Genomic DNA, 19498 nt, shown 5'->3' on the forward strand with positions numbered 1-19498 from the left:
GAAGGATGAGGTGTCAGATGAATACTGCTGGAGGGGACTCAAGATAAGGATCTTGATGGGACGGCATACAGAAGGACGTTGATGGGTATGCATACCGAGATTCTGGGCTGGGTGCAACAGCTGGCCTGTCAGACAGACTCCTAGCACTGTCAAGGTGCAGGAGGAGTCCAGTCCAGGTTCGCACAGGCACGAGTTTCCCCTCTCCACATTCTTTGCTCCATCTTCCTGTCATGCTGCAGGCCAAGAGGCACTGTAACTGCAGTCCCCATGCTTGTTGCAGCCTTTGTGTGGACAAGTCACCTCCTCCTCTGCCCTCCCCATGAAGATGGTACTTAACACTGGAACTTACCACAACACTTCCAAGCTGGGGTGTCTGGACCTTTTAATGTTAGTGCTGGGTCCCTCCTGCAGCTGTACACATGATCTTTGTTGAGTGACGCTGCGTGGTCTGAATTTGAAAAATGGGTGTCACATCAGCCGAAGGTATATGTAGTGTTATAATATCTCCACTTCAGTTGCTTCTGGTGCTTGCAGGGGATGTCTGTGTAAGCACCTTTCTCAAAATGGTGCGCCGTGTAGGACGTGCTGGAGGTGGCTGATGATGCAGCACATACCAAGAGGTTGTCCAGCTTAAACTGATCAGAATTTCACACTCAGTAACTCTACGGAAGTCATGTCTAATATAAATTGGTGTTTTCATATAGTTTTATATTACGGCATAGTGCAGCCAACTAAAAAGGACACAATTGTTTAGCTAATATCCCAATGAATATACAATATTAATCCTGTAACAGCCTGCAGTGTGGCCCTATTTAGAGGATTACAGGTGTGTCCCTACATTGAAAAGAAGATTGGCATTTATTCCAAGAGTACTGTGATCTAGTTCTGGATAGTAAAATCTATTTTACTATAGATATTCATGATTGAAAATGCATAGATAACATTTCAGAATATTTTCGACAAAAAAAAAGTGCATTTGGAAATCAAAAATATGGAATTCAGTGCAGGACAGATTAATAATGTTGATAACACTTTCAGGAGGTTTTGTCGGTCACTAGTTTTCTTGGAAGAAAGAGAATTTGTAGGTGGTAATAAAGATTTGCCAGAAGGTTAACCTCAATGTAATAAACCAGTTGAAATTCTAATCTCACCATGTCCTTCTTAGCTAATCCGTTCGGAATTGAGCCAAAAAAGGCTTGTTTTTGGTTTCCGCCCATGTAAATACAATAAAGCCTGGAAAAGAACACTATTCAATAATTACCCTCTTTCCCTTTTTGCATAGTGTTCCTTTTAGAAAGGACATTCCTAGGCCAACTTTTATTGATTGACAGGAAATATCAACAGATACATCCTGAGCCAATTTGTGCAATCTCCTGCCAGTAATGCTGTACAAGGTTCAGATTCAACTTAGATTCCACCATTAGCTTGATGCAACTAGCATAACCTTAATTTAATACTCAATAACTGCAAAACAAGGACATCTGGAAAAAAATAAAACCCAAATTAGTTTTTTTTAGAATGTTTTTAGTTTTTAAATGCATATCTTGGTAAAATGTGTGCAAATTGAACATTTTAACCCAACCTCAAATATTTTGATCCCAGTCCTCCAAAAAGTTGACACCTTTTTCTCCAAAGTACTTGGAAACAGCTCAAATATGGTATTCAATGATGGTCTATTTTCAATGCTATTGCAAGACTCTTCTTAAAACTTCAAATAATGAAGTATCAAAAATAAATAACATTCTTTTGTTCAAAGTAATCACTAAGCCATTACGGAAACTCAGAAAACATCAGGTTTATTCCCCCACTCAGCTTGTCTTTACCCACATCGATTTACTTTTCTATTGCCTCAACTTTTAGCTTTGGATTTCTAATGCTCCCTTCACTCGAACCCTCCTCTCCTTCTGCTAGTTTAAAGTTATTTTCCCTACTCTGACCATATATACTTGTATTCTCATTAGGAGTGTAGAAGAATGAGAGGGGATCTTATTAAAACATATATGATTCTGACAGGGCCGATGGCAAGAGGATCTTTCCCCTCATGCAGGGAATCCTGAACTATGGGACACAGTTTAAAAATGAGGTCTCCCATTCAAGACAGAGATGAGGAGGAATTTCTTTTCTCCGAGGGTAATTAGTATTTGGAATTCTCTTCCACAGTCAGCAGTAGAGGCTGGGTCACTGAATATATTCAAGACTGAGTTAGACAGATTTTTGATCTGCAGGACAGACAAGGGTTAAGGGAGGCAGACAGGAAAGTGAAGTTAAGGTCACTATCAACATGACCTTATTGAATGGTGGGGCAGACTCAATGGGCCGAATGGTATACTCCAGCTCCCATTTCTGATGATCTTGTTTTTGTTTTAAAGGCGCAGTCTAAGGAGTTTGCTTCAGCAGTGTCACTTCTGGTAAATGCAAACACACCCCTAAGGTAGATGTGTATCAATATATTGTAATCCTTTTGTTTTCACTCCTGACTTAGCTATTTGTGTCTAAACTGGATTTTAAGACATCCAAAAGCAGACTGCAGTGAACTTCCTCTCTAAATCCTTCAGGTGGTCCTCCAGAGATTTCCCTTCAGAGGTATGAATAGGCTTGATCTTCCATGCATGTATACTCTTGTTAGAGCAAGTCTGAAGGCTGCCTGTTAGCTTTTGTTTTCTGCCTACATTTCAGCCTCTGTTCCTGGGATACAGATCATACTCTGACCTCCCCACAGCTGACATTCTTATTCCTCTCCCATCTGTCTACCACCCCTTTGTGAAGTCCGTGCCTCATTTATTTCCTTACACCTGTCAACAGTTTTGTTTTCTTTCTTACTACAGTATTTTGTTTTCCTTTACCATTCACAAAATGTTCCTCCATTCAATCTCATTTGTTGAAGTAAGGCAAACATAAAAAAACTCCTACTCGTGCCCTTGCTTCCATATCCCATACATCATGTAAACCCCATTGGTGAGAAAGGTCGTGAGAGCCAAGTCCTAGCCTGAATAGTCCTATTACCCCACAACTAATACAAAAAAAATCAAATTACCATTTCTAATTATTACATTTAATCTGATATATTGGTATGCCTTATTCAGTCAATGATATACTTACTGACTGTTGTTATTCTATACCAACTACAGGAATAAGTTACATTTTAAGCATCCAAACAACACAAAAATGTTACAGTATTTTAGCGTACACATGTTCAACAATCCTTCACACTCTAAATTGGCTTGTTTAACCATGACTTTGGGGCAAATTCTGAGCATAGTCTAGGTAGTTCATTACTGGGAGGGAAAGTGGAAAACAGATTAAGAGGGTCAGTCACCCTGGATTGTTTTGGTGCATCTAGTTGTGGAGTGCCTGGTTCAAGACTGTCACTTACATAGGGAGCAAGTCACAAAACCAAGGAATGATACGTAGCACATGGAAGCTGAAATAAAATATAAAACTATATACCACAAAATAGCAAATACAAATTACATTCAATATAAGCATAAAAATGCATCCATAATGAAAGAATTTTATCCACAGAACTCCCTATTGATAATTAGAAAAATGGCAAAAGAATATTTTAAATGCATTTTTGAGTGTAGTAAAAGCAACATATCAAATTTCTAACAGCAGATTCAAACTTCATAAAGATCTTAAAATTTATTATTCCAACTCCCAAAACAATGGTTCATCGATCATTACATAAATCCACCTATGTCTCAAGTAGACTTTTCAACCACATTATTCCGCTAGACTCAAAAAACATTAATAATTTTGCACAATTGATGCTGAATATCTGAATAAGCGTGTCTCATTAGATTAAAAGCAATAAGTCATTATTCTGTCTAACCATAAAAAGTCTTATCCCATCACCCTCTCTCTTCCAGCTACCTACATGGGAGTGACTACATTCATGTGTGTGTAGGGGGATGGGTAGGAAATAATTTTCAAAAGTGAACCCTCTCCAACACTGTCACCCAAGCCAGATCAAAATATTATGACAATAGACACCTATAATGACTCTTCTGGGAAGAACCCTCAAATGCACTTTGTGGGTGACCTTTTTTTTTTAAATGCAGTTCAAGTTAATCTATTTGTAATTGATGGTATCATCAGGAGTCTTTCTACAAATGAACTTTGCCTCCTGTTGTCAGCCAGAACTAGATGCCTGGGCTACTGAAGCATGACTCTCTCCTCTGCTGGAGGAGGCATGAAAGCCTCCACTCAATTCATGTCGTGGACTGAGAATAAGACGAGAATCTGTATCTGTCCCCATTCTGTGGCACTGGAGTTGGTATTTTATACAAATGGAATTTAGGATAATTAGTTTCATTGCACTGAGCATATAATTTCAATAAACTTTCAGTCTTTTTTTCATGATGAAAAACTTTCGTTTGACCAAATCAACTGTCAGCTTACTCATCCTTCACTTTAAAACTATACCAGTATTTCCTCAAATACACTTTGGAATGCACTACGTTTTGCATTCCACCTTCCTCCTCGAACTTACAACTGCAGAACAAGTATGAACTACTTTTATCATACAAAAACTAGAGTGGCCACAAACATTTCAGGCATTTTTCATGAATGAATGTACTGAATTTCTGGAATCTAGTCTGCAAAGAAAGTTGATAAACAGTGCATGTGTCTGCTGAACATCAGCTATGATAAGTAGTTTTCAATTTATTTATAATACATAACTATTGCAAACTGTTCATCTCAAATAGTGGCTTGAGCTTCTTTGTTATCTGCACTTGAGTTTCAAGAACCACATAATCTGTTTGCTAATAACAATATTTCACCATACAGGTCAGGAAATGGTTAAATCTAACGACAGACTCAGGGCTGAAGTCTCTTAAGACATTGATCTGGAAAGCCATGCAGAAACCTGGCAACATCACAGCTTCAATACAATGCTTTGAATGGAGAACCTTTCATGAGCTGCATGTGAAATGCTACCCTCCTCTTCACTTCTTTAATATTCAAATAGTCAAACAAAGAAAGAATAGGAGATTGGGATACCCTGGGAATTCAGTAAATCTCTCAATATTTTAGTTCTTCTCATATGTTAATTTCCAACTATGATAGAAAACTTTTGGAACTTTGTGATGGGGGTGGATCGAAGGTAAGGTTTAAAATTAGATTTCATTTATATTGAACACATGTAATATGGAGTAGTAAGTCATGTTTTTGTGTTGCCCAAATGCTTCTAAAGAACATAGCCAAAAACATGAACGAAATTTTGAAAAAATATTCTAAAATACTGTAATAACAAAAGATTTTGCTTGCCAATCTATCCAAAAGCAGCTACCTTCAATATAACTCCAGTGAAATCATTGGAATTTCCCAAAATTCACAGGGGTAATAGGATTAAAATCAATTTCCGAAACGAGCAGAATTGGCCCTTTTAAGTTTCTGATCATTCATTACTGAAGTGCAGTAATCTTGATCCTGATCATTACACTTCAAAACTACCAGAGAACGCAAATTACAGGCCTGTGCGGAGCTGGTGGCAGAAAGTCTTACAGAAATGGTTTCCAGGATACATATAACGGATTACAAGATAAAGCAATTCTATTTTACTGCTCAAGTTAGAATTAATCAAGTCTCGACTTCTAGGGAAAAATTAACTATAGTAATTTCCGGGCACCTTCTAACTGCAATGGTATGTTGCATCCTAACATTATGATTTGAATGAGAGCTACCAAAAACATAGAATCAGCACAGAAGGAGGACATTCGGCCCATACACCTGTGACAGTTCTTTTAAAGAACATTCCAATTTGACCTACTCCCCTGCTCTTTCCCCGGCAAAATATTCATTTTCAAATATCTATCCAATTCTCTTTGGAAACTTACTACTGAATCAGCTTAAGTAGACATCTTTCACGTTATAGATATGTTATGATATAAAAAAGGAAAAGTCAAATCCCTCTGCTGGACTCTATTTGTATGATATAAAGTCCATATTTTACAGTCCTCTTTTGCTATACTGCCAGGTATACTTCCCATTTTTTGTGGTATGAAGTCTCCTGAGCATCAATCATTTTGATTTTAAAAGTAGACTCAAGTCCTACATTAAAACTGGAGAATTATTAACAAGTTATACTGAAAAGTGACCTTAAATATGCTCAGAAGATAATAAGGGAATGCAATAGATAGAAATCATGAAAGCAAGCCAAGGGGACAGAGGTTTAAACTATTAAAGATAAATTTAGGACTAAAATAGGAAATTTTTCACATATACTAGAGCAGATATGAAACCCAAGAAACATACTTTCTGGTCAATTGACTGTCTTTATCCATACTTATCTTGCGATCTTACATATTGTTTGTGGTGGCAAAGCAATGCCATTTGCTTCTTTCAATGTACTGATGGATCATAAACAGAGTGGGTAAGGTACAATGAGGTTAATAAGAAAAAAATCTGTGGTAATCATTTTGACGTGTTAAGGGGTTATAAAAAGAGAAAACTACACATAGAAGCCATTTTAGTATAATGCAAATATAAAGCACAGCAATCTATAGTATTAAGTTTCTGAAAGTTTTTCTTGAAATTGAAGCAATTACATTTAAAATAAAAACATGGCTACAGTTAGGAGCTCCAATATGATCCCGACATAATTTTGCCTTAAGGTTTCTGTCCATCCCCACCCCACGCCCCAGCCCCACTTCACACTGCCATCTGGGATTTTCAGGCACCTTAGGGGTGGGGGAAACGGTATCATCGGGGTCATATGTCAGTGCCCCAAGCAACGCATGGGAATGAAAACTGACATCGCCACACAAAGGCCACAGTGGCTGAAGCAGCAAAATACTGACAGAATGTCTGGAACGTACTGCCAGCATGCTGCTGTAGTTAAGAGAATTTTACCAACTTGCGCCATAAAGTAACACGTGACTTATAAGCTTATTGAATATCCTTCACGAGCTAGACAGACTGGCTACCGACTAGGGTTCATAATATTGTCCCTGGCAGACACCATTGCATAACTGATTCAAATCATTTTTTAACTGCAGCTCGCATAAAGTACAAAGTCATAAAAGCAGGGTCGCAGTAACTAATGCACAGTGTTTTCTGTGTGATCACTGCACTACATCGTGTAATCTTGGACAAGGTAATAAATAAAGAGTACAATGAGACTACTGTATAGAAGTCCATTCACTCACTACCATTTGCCAGTACTAATGCTGTGAAGTATACAAATAATAAACATATGTAGTGAGTGCTAAAACATATCATACTTTTCAAAAAATATTAATGATCAACTATATGAAAATATTTCACTAAATCTATCCCGGCTTAGAAGAGCAGCTTTTTCTTTTACCACAAAATGTACCATCCTAAATATAATTGTTATATACCTTTGATCACTCTGGAAACAATGATTTCACTGGAATTATATTGATGATAGCTGCTTTTGGATAGATTGGCAAGCAAAATCTTTTGTTATTGCCGTATTTTAAAATATTCTTTCAAAGTTTCGTTCACATTTTTGGCTATGTAAGACCATAAGACATAGGAGCAGAAGTAGGCCATTCAGCCCATCAAGTCTGCTCTGCATTCAATTAGATGGCTGATCTGATAATCCTCAAATCCACTTTCCTGCCTTTTCCCCATAACCCTGATTAAAATTACTGATTAAAAATCTGTCTATCTCAGCCTCGAATATCCAACCTCTACAGCCCTCTGCGGTAAAGAATTCCACAGATTCACTACCCTCAGAGAAGAAATTCCTCCTCATCTCTGTCTTAAATGGGTGATTCCTTACTCTGAGATTATGCCCGCTGGTCCTAGACTCTCCCACAAGAGGAAACAACCATTCCCCTAAAAATCTTATATGCTTCAATAAGATCACCATTCATTCTTCTAAACTCCAATGAGTATAGGTCCAACCTACTCAACTTCTCGTCATAAGAAAATCCCTCCATACCCAGGATCAATATAGTGAACTTTCTCTGGACTGACTACCAGTATATCGTTCCTTAGATAAGGGGACCAAAACTGTTCACAGTATTCTAGGTGTAGTCTAACTAGTGACTTGTATAGTTTTAGCAAGACTTCCCTATTTTTATACTCCATTCCCTTTGAAATAAAGGCCAACATTCTAATTGCCTTCCCTATTACCCACTGAACTTGTATGTTAGCTTTTTGGGATTCATGCACAAGGACTCCCAAATCACTCTGTGCTGTAGCTTTCTGCAGTCTTTTTCCATTTAAATAATATTCAGCTCCTCCAATCTTCCTTCCAAAATGCATAACTTCACATTTTCCCACATTATATTCCATCTGCCAAGTTTTTGCCCTCTGTAGACTTTGTTATCCTCACCACTTGCCTTCCCACCTATTTTTGTGTCATCTGCAAACCTGGCGATAGTACATTCGCTTCCCTCATCTAAGTCATTAATATACATTGTAAATAATTATGGTCCCAGCACTGATCCCTGTGGCATTCCACCAGTTTACAGGTTGCCACCCTGAAAATGCTCCCCTTATCCCAACTCTGTCTATTAGTTAGCCAATCCTCTATCGCCCAACACCATGGGCTCTTATCATATTAAGTAGCCTTATGTGCGGTACCTTATCGAATGCCTTTTGGAAATCCAAATATATTACAGCTACTGGTTCTCCTTTATCTATCCTGCTTGTTACCTCTTCAAAGAATTCTAATAAATTTGTCAAGCGTGATTTTCCCTTCATGAAGCCATGCTGACTCTGCTTGATTATGTTATGCATTTCTAAATACTCTGCTATTACATCCTTGTAACAGACTCCAACATTTTCCCAATGACAGATGTTAAGCTAACTGGCTTATAGTTACCAGTTTTTTGTCTCCCTCCTTTTTTGAATAAAGGGTGTTACAGTAGCAGTTTTCCAATCTTCTGGGACTTATCCAGAATCTAATGATTCTAGGAAGATTACTACCAGTGCATCCACTATTTTGTGTAGCTACTTCCTTTAATATCCTAGGATGCAACCCATCAGGTCCAGGAGACTTATCGGCCTTTAGCCCCATTAGTTTCCCTAGTACTTTTTCTCTAGTGATAGTTATTGTATTTATTTCCTCCGCCCTTTTTTCCCCTTGATTAGTTAGTATTTTTGGAATGCTATTACTGTCTTCTACCATAAAGACTGATACAAAGTATTTATTCAACTCCTCTGCCACTTCCTGGTTCCCCATTATTATTACCCCAGCCTCATTCTCTATATTCTTTAAAAGTATTTGGACAACACAAAACTAAAATATGATTTCTTACTCCATGTTACATGTGTCCAATACAAATGAAATCTAATTTTAAACTTTACCTTCTATCCACCATCCTCTGGAAAAAAAGCGGTGCGGCACACTCTGAAGAAAACTAAATACGTTTACATCAAATAATCCTTCCAAACCTATTTAGAAAATGGTTTATTGATCATATTTTCTTTGGGGACAAGGGATGAGAAATAGTGTGACGTAGAGAAAAAAAATGGAATAAATGCCCATGTCAAAACCCCTGAAAAACATGAAAATACACAAGGACCACACCTCAACCCCACCAACTGTACCATCACTTATCAGACTTGAATTGTACGATCCTCAGTTTTCGGTATCAAGTCTACTATCCTGAAGGCTGTGCTTAAAAAATGAATTATTGCTGGCTCCAGCAACAAACAAAACTCTAATAAATGTACAACGCTATTCCCAAGTTACCAGAGCTGTTCCTTCAGCAGACTGTAAATGAAGATCTGTACCAACTGTTTTTGTTACATTAAAAATGTTTTAACATTTATTTTCTATGTCTTTAGGTATCCATATATACACCACAGCTCAATATTTGAGGAAATAACGTATTTGCAATGTGATCAACCAGCAACTTTCCCTCTTAGTGCAAAGAGTCCAGTCAATCATCCATACTGTCAAAATTATTTGGATTTAACACCAATTCATGGATGAAATGGACAAAATAAAACAACTGGATCCCTGTCCTGGTCCTTTTGCCATCAAACCTTAGGATGAACAGGTATAAATGTCTGTTAAAAAAAATTAAAATATATTTATCATGTACCACAACCCACTGATTAAAGCTTCCTGTAATTATTTCACCCACAGATGTGTTTAGGTGCCCATTATTAGAAGAACAGGATGTATAGAACAGAATATATAGTTACTTTTGCTTCATTCCACAACCTTTATGGATTTTTCCTCAAAATTATAATTTGTCATCAAATAGAAAGTGAACACACACTAGTTTTACTTTACACTTTATCGGTCAGAAAATGCCACAGGATAAAATGTGATGCAATATAGACCAGGAGGTGACAGGTTAGATCCCCAATCCCGGTTTAGTTAAATAATCTCAGCCAGAGCATTACAGTTGGCCTCAATGTCCCTGGACTAAGGAAGTGGGGGAAAAAAATCAGCCACAAATCGAGCTCCTAATTTTTAGCCACTGATCTCTGCTAAAAAGTATGCTTTTACAGATATTGGGTGAGGACAGGATCAAAACTAACCGGTGCTCTCCTAGCTCAATTATTCTGCTAACACTCATTGTCTAGCCTCAAAATGAAAGAATGTCCACTGAGTGAAGTACCCAAGGAATTGATACACGTGGGATTGCACCTCAGCAATATTCAGCCACTTCAATAAAAGGAGAGGAAATAATTGGGGGAAACAAATGGCTTTCCTGTTTGTTTTTCTTGTGTCCTCTTCTGAAGGCTGTGTAAAGTTGCATGGGTAACAAACATTTTCTGGTACCTTGTACCTTGTCCAAGTGACCATCATTCATTGCTCAGTTTTGTTCTCATTTGACATCCAATATGCACAATACTAGCAGCATTACCATCAGGGGTTGGAATCCTAGTGAGTCATTTGAACTATCTGCCGGAAGCTGGAATACTCTAAGGTGGTATTCAGTAAGTGACAGTCAACTAAAAAAGTCACCTACAACGTCCAAAATTAAAATGAGATAATCTTGCATAAATATGCATTTTAAGAACAACTTGCAATTGTTGGTAATTCATAGCAATAGTGCCCTGTGTTCAAACCTGGCAATTAAAAAATCACACATTGATTGATGAATTTATGGTGAGGTTATAAAAAAAAAGGATTAGATCTTGAGCTCTCAGGAATGGGATACAATTCTGCAAAACTTCAGGCAAGTTAACAATCTGATGTATACTGCTCACTCTATGAAATCTCCAAATTCCCTTGGGATTGTCAATGGCTGTTTGGGCTGTCAATGATTGCCCTCTTCAAGAGATTAAAGTTCACATATTGACATTCATACTCAAATGTCATTTTACTACAAATGTTACTAAACAGTAACATATACAGTACTTCCAGTCACAAGATGCCATCAGAAGTGATGAAATGTTTTTTTTGATGGCCTCAAAGAAAAACAAGTTTTTTCCCCTTATTGTGAGAGCCCACATTAAACCATCTATGCTCTCTTTTAAAAGAAAATCTCATTAAGTGTATTTTGTTTTAAAATTTAGTCCCTTTGGGCTAATATGACTCTTGTGCACGCTTGACAACTACTGCGTCCCTCCCATATCCCTTTCCCTTGGGCAGAAACAGTTATTTCCCAGGGGCAGATTTAAAATATTCCCATCACCCTTGCAGAACACACACACACACACACACACGCAAAACATAAGTAATAGGACTTGCTTCATCAATGTAGGGAAACCTGAATTAATAACTTTCTGACTTAAAAAGATCAGATTTGTTTTAGTGACTAAATACAGTCAGTTCTACTTAATTCACTAAAAGCCTTTGATAAGCAGCCTACATTAAGGGGCATTCCTCCTCTAAAAATAAAAATTTAACCCATTTCAATACATATACCCAGTAAAACTGCACAAGAAACTATTACTAAAATTCAGTAACATACAATTTAATGAAGCGATTCATTTAAACTGTTAAAAAGTCAAAACAGTTTCAAACATAACATAGACAGGGGCATAACATGATTTATTTGTTGGCAAATTCCTCTGTTTCTTGTCAAACTACCTAAGGATGCAAATTTCACAGTTTTGATGGGTCTGCAGAAAAGTAGTAAATTATCAGCAGATGTGCCACATAATTAATCTGATGTACTTCACACATGAACCTAGCTGCTAATTAAAACCCTACATATAATTGACTTCATTTACATATCATTGAAGCTTCACAACAATTACAAATTCTTTACAAATACATCTATACACTAAATATTTAGAGGAACGTATGCTGGAAATAAATTTCACTTAAAACTAGATATAAACTTCAATGATCAAAGATAGATCTGGAATTACACTTCACAGCATCCTGAAATGCACTGAAAAGAACAAATGCACGAGTATCTAAATATTCATTCATCGTGTTATGTTGTTTAATTTGTTTTCAAAACCACTCCTAATTGTATGTAATAAGTTTAAAAGGAGTGAACTTCAATCTGTGCGTTAAATTGTGCCATGGTAGTTTAAGAAAGTATCGAAAAGCTGCTGAGGAAGGGCTACTTCTTCAGATCCAGAAACGAACCAATATTTTAATCACTGTAACTCTGTGGCCATACTTCTGACAAATACTCCAATAACCCTGCGAAGCAATTCTGGAATGTCTGTGCAGTGCAAATGTGGCTTATTAACTAATCAAAGACAAATGATAAAAATATTAAAATTAGGAAAATTCTCTTCACTGCCAGCCATACGGTCTTCCACTTCATATTTTGACACCAACCCCTCCCAAAATGGTTAATTCACAAGGTTACCGTTAAGGTCACTCAAGTTCTTTAAACTCTAAAAAGTGGAACAAGAAGCATTGGGAAGTCACCACCCAAAATGTCTTCAAACTTATGAATTAATTTTTATACTGTGTTTCATACATTATATCTAATATATATTCTTTTGGTGTAAAAACTACTTCAGGAGAGTAAAATTGGTCTTCTGATGTCTTCTTGGGTCATGACAACCAGAACAAACCCCACCAGGGCTTCTATTTTTTTTTTAAATTTTCACTCATGTAAGATCATATTGTAAATCCCACCAGCCTTTTCAGCGTGAGGATGCGCCGTTTATTCTCCAGAAAATGGCAACCTCTAATATGATTTTAGTGCACCATTTAAAATAAAACTGCTTTTTTTTCTTGGTTTGAAGGCGGATGTGATCCTGAACATAAGCAAAAAGGGGGTTTCAAAAGCTTGCAGGGTAAATGCTCAACACCTGGGGAGGGCGGGGAATTGGGTGCACAATGTTCCAAGGCAGCACGTGCGTCCCTGGGACCGTTGGGCCGAGCGCGTGCGCGCGAGGCACCTTGCCTGGCGGCAGCTACTATACCAGAGCTGCGCTCGAGCCGCCGCGTGCTCACGGTGAGCGCGGCCTATCAAAGACTCCCCCTCCCGTCACCATGGCAACCCTACCCTTCCCCCACCCCACACCCACCTCTCGCCCGATAGAGGTAAACTTGAGGTTGTCCGTGCTTTCTCCTTCAACGTGGAATTTACCGCCGACTCTCCTTTAGGAAGGAAATTAGGACGCGGGATTATACGAATAATCCTCGACAACCTCTCTACCCGTCGAAATGTCACCGGTTCTGTTAATTTTCTTTTTTTAAAAAAGGTAAGAGCATCTGATATCTACCCCCTCCCCCAACAAACACTGGGTCATACAAAAATAGTCATTAAATGAAATCTGGAGGCAGCAATACACCCACCACATATCTAACAGGTGTTTAAAGAAAATTATTTCTTAAATCGACAACGTGTGAAGGTGGAGGAACGGTGGGGGGGGGGGGGGGGGGGGGAATTAGCTAGTGTACTGAGCATGCGCCATACGGTCACGTGATGTACGTTTTGGGGCGTGGTTTGTGACGTCACTGGGGTCCCACAGCAAGTTTCAATTAGGTCACCTGACTCGTTGCGAAAAGTATCAGACAGTGGAAAAAATGTCAATCTTTATGTTCTTGCAATTATATATAAACTTACACGAGTCTTGGTACGGGTGGGAAGATAGATAAGACTGAGGGTCCTTTGTGTAATTGTAACATCTGGAAGAAAGGTGTTCTTCACCCACACACCCCAATATTCCAACCTGATTATGGATGGATGTTGTAAGGCTTTGTGACATGATGGTAAAAATGTATTTTAGCCACAGTACACTTCAGAAATTAATCTTTGTTCAAAAATGTTTTTACAATGGAAATATAGATATTTCAGCGCTAGCACATCAATTATTCAAAGATAGGAGCGCTAAAGCCTCCTAGGAAGGTTGTCTTTCCCACACCCACCCAAAATGATAGGGTGCAAATGGGAAGGTACACATCTATTAGGAATCGGTGTTGTGTTAAAATAGGTACGAAAAATAGAATTTCGTAAGACAAAACTGGAATTAAGACTTTGCACCGGTTATTTTACACATTCGCGCCATAAACTTTTACATATAGGGAGGGAAACGCATTTTTATGGGCTCCTATCTTGGTCAATCTGGAGTTACATCAACTGTGCGTGTGAGAACTCACGCAGGATTCAAGTCTTATCTTGACAAAGGCCGTACATCCAGGTTTCTCAACACTTCTGCACATTAAGTTCTCCCTCGTTTCACAATATCCACAAGTCTCATTAACCACAACTTCCTGTCTGTGTTGCACGCAATCTTTCCATATTTTCTGGCGGGGCCCTCCAGTGTGCATAGTAAAGTGTGTTCCTAATACGCTTCAATTGTAAATCAAAACTCTTCGATTTACCCAGCAAATCGAAGATTCCTTTTTAACAAATATCACATGGTATCCAAAAAAGTAACTAGAGTCCAGAAGTCGGGTAGTCGATTTCTTAATGCATCGATCTGTGCGCAGCGAGTAATCTCCAACAAAACTGCTTCTGTAGTTGTCTCTTTAAAACTGGAAAGAAATATCGGATTTCGTCCAGTTGGCACAAAGGGGTACTTTATTTCCCCTTAAATATCTGTTCACTTGCATGATTTAATAATGTACGTTTTTGCAAATGTATGCAAAACGATCCTTCATGATGGATAAGCTTATTTAACTCTTCAATCAGACCATTTTCGCTTCTTCAAACCACTGCTTTAGACCACAAGTTACTTGGGGGTTTTGCTTTTTTATACCCAAGAAACACTCCAGCTTAATTCTTCAAAATAAACTCTCTTCTTTCAGAAACCTTTCTCCTCCAAAGACTTAAGCAATACAATCCAATATTCCTTGGTACAGCTCTCTATTTTTCTGCTTACTGAACGCTCTGTAATTGCTCGGGTAATATGTACAGTATTACAGCAGGGACAAAAATCCAAAAGGCGCGAGGGAATGAATTAGCCCATTGAAAGTCAAACAGCGTACTTGTCAAACAACGTCCCGAGTTTGCTTCGTCGGCTCTTTTTTTTTTTAATTCATAACAATTGATGCAGATGAACAGTTGAGCGTTTCCTTTCAATTCAGTTAAGAGGTAGCCCAAGGTTCACGGCCGTAACCTTTACCCACGCAAAAAAACAATCAATGCAGTGTCTGCTAGCTCCTGTTTGGAAATCAGGATGAAAGGGGGTGGGATGGGTGCTGACAGAGAGAAAAACTAAAAAAAAAAATTACAAACTTCTTTCATTTCTACATGAAATAAAGAATGAAATTCGAATTGGTAGGTTAGTGGCGTACTTTGAGGCAGGGAAGTTGGCAGTCATTCACGAGTTTTCAATCGCAACATTGTATTCAGCACACATTAGCTTCAAACTTCTTATTTTTATAATTTGGAATAAACTGCCCCGGACAGATTCAGTATATATTCTTGAGTTCCATGTATATTTCCAAATGAAACGTGAGCAAAACTAAGCACAGCCGTGATAATGTTGAAATCTAGTTTGACTATAGATCGGGTTAAGCAGCTTCCCCGGTTTGCCTTTTGGCATTAAATATCCTCAGGATGTGCTGAGTAGATGTGGATTGGATTAAACAGTGCCCTACACAGGCCATGCAGCACATCTCACAAAACCACTCCCACATATTAGTGAGCAAGGAAACACACACCCTTGTCTGAAACTATCACATTGAGCAGCCCGTTGTCAACTTAATGCTTCAATTTAGCACGTCATTATCCATAATGGATAACGATTAAAATAGGTACACCTCCAAGTATTTAAAGATATTATTTCCACAATTAATGATAAACAAAACTCTAGAAACTGCTTACAAAACCAGGACACACAATACATGCGTGTCAAGTATCGCTGCTTGTGAAACCGAAAATGAATGATTTAACTTTTTATATAATAGTTGATAGAAATTATGTTCAGTTGAGTCATTTTTAATTAGCGCCTATGATGGGTTTGAAAAAACCTGAGTAAAATATTATATTTAAACATTTTCAATACTAGTTTTGACTTTTCTATATCACAGTGGAAATAGTCAACTGCAACAACCTATCGTTAAAGGATGTTTCAAGTTAGAGAAAATGCTCACCCTGGGTGCTTTTCTTTTGTATTTGTTGCTGTAATCAAATCTCTCTTTCATTTCATCCAGCAACTGTTCCAATCGTGCCTTCTCTTCTTTTGCCGTGTAATCCTGACTCAAAAGGACATAGGCTCTCCAGTTGGCCGAATCGAAACCCCAGTGGCAGGTTCTGTTTTCCAATGATTTGTGCGAGTGTACTACAAATTTGTGAGGAGGGTACATAAGCCTGCAGTCCATGCACTGAATACATGCAGCATGAGGGTTACCGTACAATTCGGGCACAAAGAGTCCCTTGCACTTCCCAAAACACTCATGGTATACTTTGAAGCTTTTTTCTGTGATCTCTAACTCAATGGTGCTGGAGTATTCTTTTTTGCAATGGGGAGGGTAGGTTCCTCCGTAGAGTAAGGCATTGCAAAGCCTCTCTGCGTCTGTCTTGGTGATCAAGCCACAGGATGGGGCAGAGAAAGGCAAGATCCCCATGACTTTCAAGATCTCCAGCTGGTCTGCCGTGCATCTAGAGCAGTAAATATGTAATTCATCACATACTGAATTGATCTGTTGGAGGGAAAAATCTCGAAGCACAGAGTTCAGGATCTGAGGCAAGCAAAGCCTCTTCTCCCCACCAACCACGAAACAAGAAATGGTTTCCCCTTCCAGAATGGTCTCGCATCTCTCCGTTGATCGGTCCGAGGGGATGAAGAGGGGTCCCGGCATGACAGGAGGGGGCTGTATAGGTAGATGAATTATCTGATCTGTCTCTTTCCCAGTTTCCTTTTTGTACATCATCTCGTGAGCCCATCGAGCAGAGAAAGCCGCCGGTCCTCCAAGCGAACTCATACTGCTGAGATGAAACTGCTTTAAGGTTTGCTGGAGTCCTGGATGAGGCTGAAAACTAGATCTTGGTACAGTCTCCATGATTTCTGGCCCCAAAAAGCACACCCGTTTTGTATAAAATCAGATAAATCCTTCTTTAAAAAGCCACGGCGTCCAAGTTTGCCCCACCACCACGGACAAAATTAAAGTAGCTCATGAAATCCAGTCTCTAAGCGTGGTGTGTTTCTGCAGCACTCTTGCGTTCAAACATATCCACAATTGTGCCCTTAAAAAGATCTCTTCAAACAGATGCTGGTTGAACCAGTCCTCCGAAATCCAGTCCCCAATTGGTTTTAGACTCTGTACTTTGTTTCCTTTTTTTCTTCTTTTCAGCCCTCTTTTTACGATCTGCAAGCGTAAAGACGCGGCACATCCACACAATACGACCTTGCAGCTCAGACTGCCTTCTCCCCTCTGTTTGTCGGCGTCTAGGTCAGGCATTGAATCTCAGCCAAGAATGCGTCTGACTCCCCCAGGGCTCTTCCAGGAACCAGCACACTGCCCACCGATTTCAACAGCAGCCTACAAACATGCAATAACTAGTTTCACAGACCATTGGCTTTTAAAACTACAACGCAGAAGGGAGCGTTTTTTTCCCCAAAGTTCATTCGATATCATTAATTATCAGGATTAGTCCCCAGCAGCTTTCTTCCACAAAACACGTTCTATGTTTTACAGATCATCAGCTTGATGCAATATAACGTGTGGGATTTTTTTATCTTAAGATGTCCAAACAATTATACAATGATCAAGTATTAATGTAACTTTATGGATAATCAATAATTTAGAAGAAATGCAATACACAGAAAACCATTTATTTTGATATATTTTTATATAATCAACTTTTGTGTGTAGGACTGTCACTGTCTATGTTTGCTTTAGTGTCAGCTGATGGCACTCTTCCCTCTGAGTCAGATGGCTGTAAATTGAAGTCCCACTCTAGGATTTGAGCACACAAATCAAGCTGTCTTTTGGATGAGATGTTAAATCGAGGCCCATCTGCCCTTGCAGGTGGACGTAAAAAATCCCATTGCTTTACCTAGAAGAGCAGAGGAGTTGTCCCCAGTGTCCTGGACAATATTTATACCTCAATCAATGTCACAAAAACATATTATATTGTCATTATCACATTGCTGTTTGTGGGAGGTTGTTGTGAGCAAATGAGCTGTTGTGTTTCCTACATTACATCAGTGATTACACTTCAAAAATACTTCATTGGCTGGAAAATGCTTTAAGAAATCCAGTGTCATGAAAGGCACTTAATAAATGCAAATCTTTCTTTCCAACAGCAATATAATGTCAGGAAACCACTGAAGCCTGGAATAAATTGTTCCAACATGTCATTTTCAAAAATGTTTTCTAAATCTAGGGCTCCCTTATTAAATCCTGGTGAATGTACCACCACGTATGGTATCAAACAATATTTCAGGAAGGTATAGTTTCAATTTGCAGCTTTTGCTGAGGTGGTGCAGTTCATCCAGTGCTGTGAAATTCTTGCTCCTTGATCAACCATAGCCCTACTCCTTATTTCCTTTCCAGTCATCAGTATCTAGCACAAGCAGAAACCGATGACAATGCTTAAGGATCACAAAACTAAACTACTGAGAAATCGACAACATAGTGCTTATCTGTTTGCCCAGTCTAGAGTACATACTCTTCCAAGAATGGATATGTCTGACTTAACCAAGTACAGAGAGTTTAGGTGCAGTATGGCAAAGGTCAAGGGTTAGAAATTCCCAATTGTGAACAGCATACTGCTAGAGTTTAACCAGCTAAATTTGAACATAAGAAATAGGAGCATGAGTAGGCCATTCGACCCCTTGAGCCTGCTCCACCATTCCATAAGATCATGGCTGATCTGATTGTGGCCTTAACTCCACTTTCCCGCCTGCCCCCATAACCCTTGACTACCTTGTCAATCAAAAAGCCGTCTCACTCAATTTTGAATATATTCAGTGACCCAGCCACTGAAGAAGAGAATTCCAAACACTAATGACCTTCTGACAGAAGAAATTCCACCCCATCTCCATCTTAGGAAAACAGGGCGCAGAGAATATTGAACCAGGCAGGAAGGGTATTTGATGATCAGATCTTTCTTGTCAAAATCTGCTCTTGAAGAATTTTGACAAAAGTAACGAGTGAAATGAACAATGAGCATCACCCCTTGTCTCAGTATTACTGTTGGATGCATTCAGGGAAAGGCTACAATTCCTCAGATGCAGGACAAAT

General features: G+C 38.7%; 1 protein-coding gene across 1 annotated transcript in view; it reads right to left on the minus strand.

Moving 5' to 3' along the window:
* The window catches only part of LOC144673883 (ski oncogene-like), a 187536-nt gene extending 169818 nt beyond the window's left edge, over positions 1-17718 (minus strand). The window contains exon 1 of the mRNA XM_078535519.1: positions 16403-17718. Within this exon, the coding sequence (XP_078391645.1) occupies positions 16403-17311 (909 nt within the window). The 5' untranslated portion in view covers positions 17312-17718. The remainder of the gene's footprint in view (positions 1-16402) is intronic.
* Between the last annotated feature and the right edge of the window lie 1780 nt (positions 17719-19498).

This window comes from Cetorhinus maximus, unplaced genomic scaffold (genome assembly GCF_964194155.1).
Source record: "Cetorhinus maximus unplaced genomic scaffold, sCetMax3.hap1.1 HAP1_SCAFFOLD_508, whole genome shotgun sequence".
NCBI classification, from domain to species: domain Eukaryota; kingdom Metazoa; phylum Chordata; class Chondrichthyes; order Lamniformes; family Cetorhinidae; genus Cetorhinus; species Cetorhinus maximus.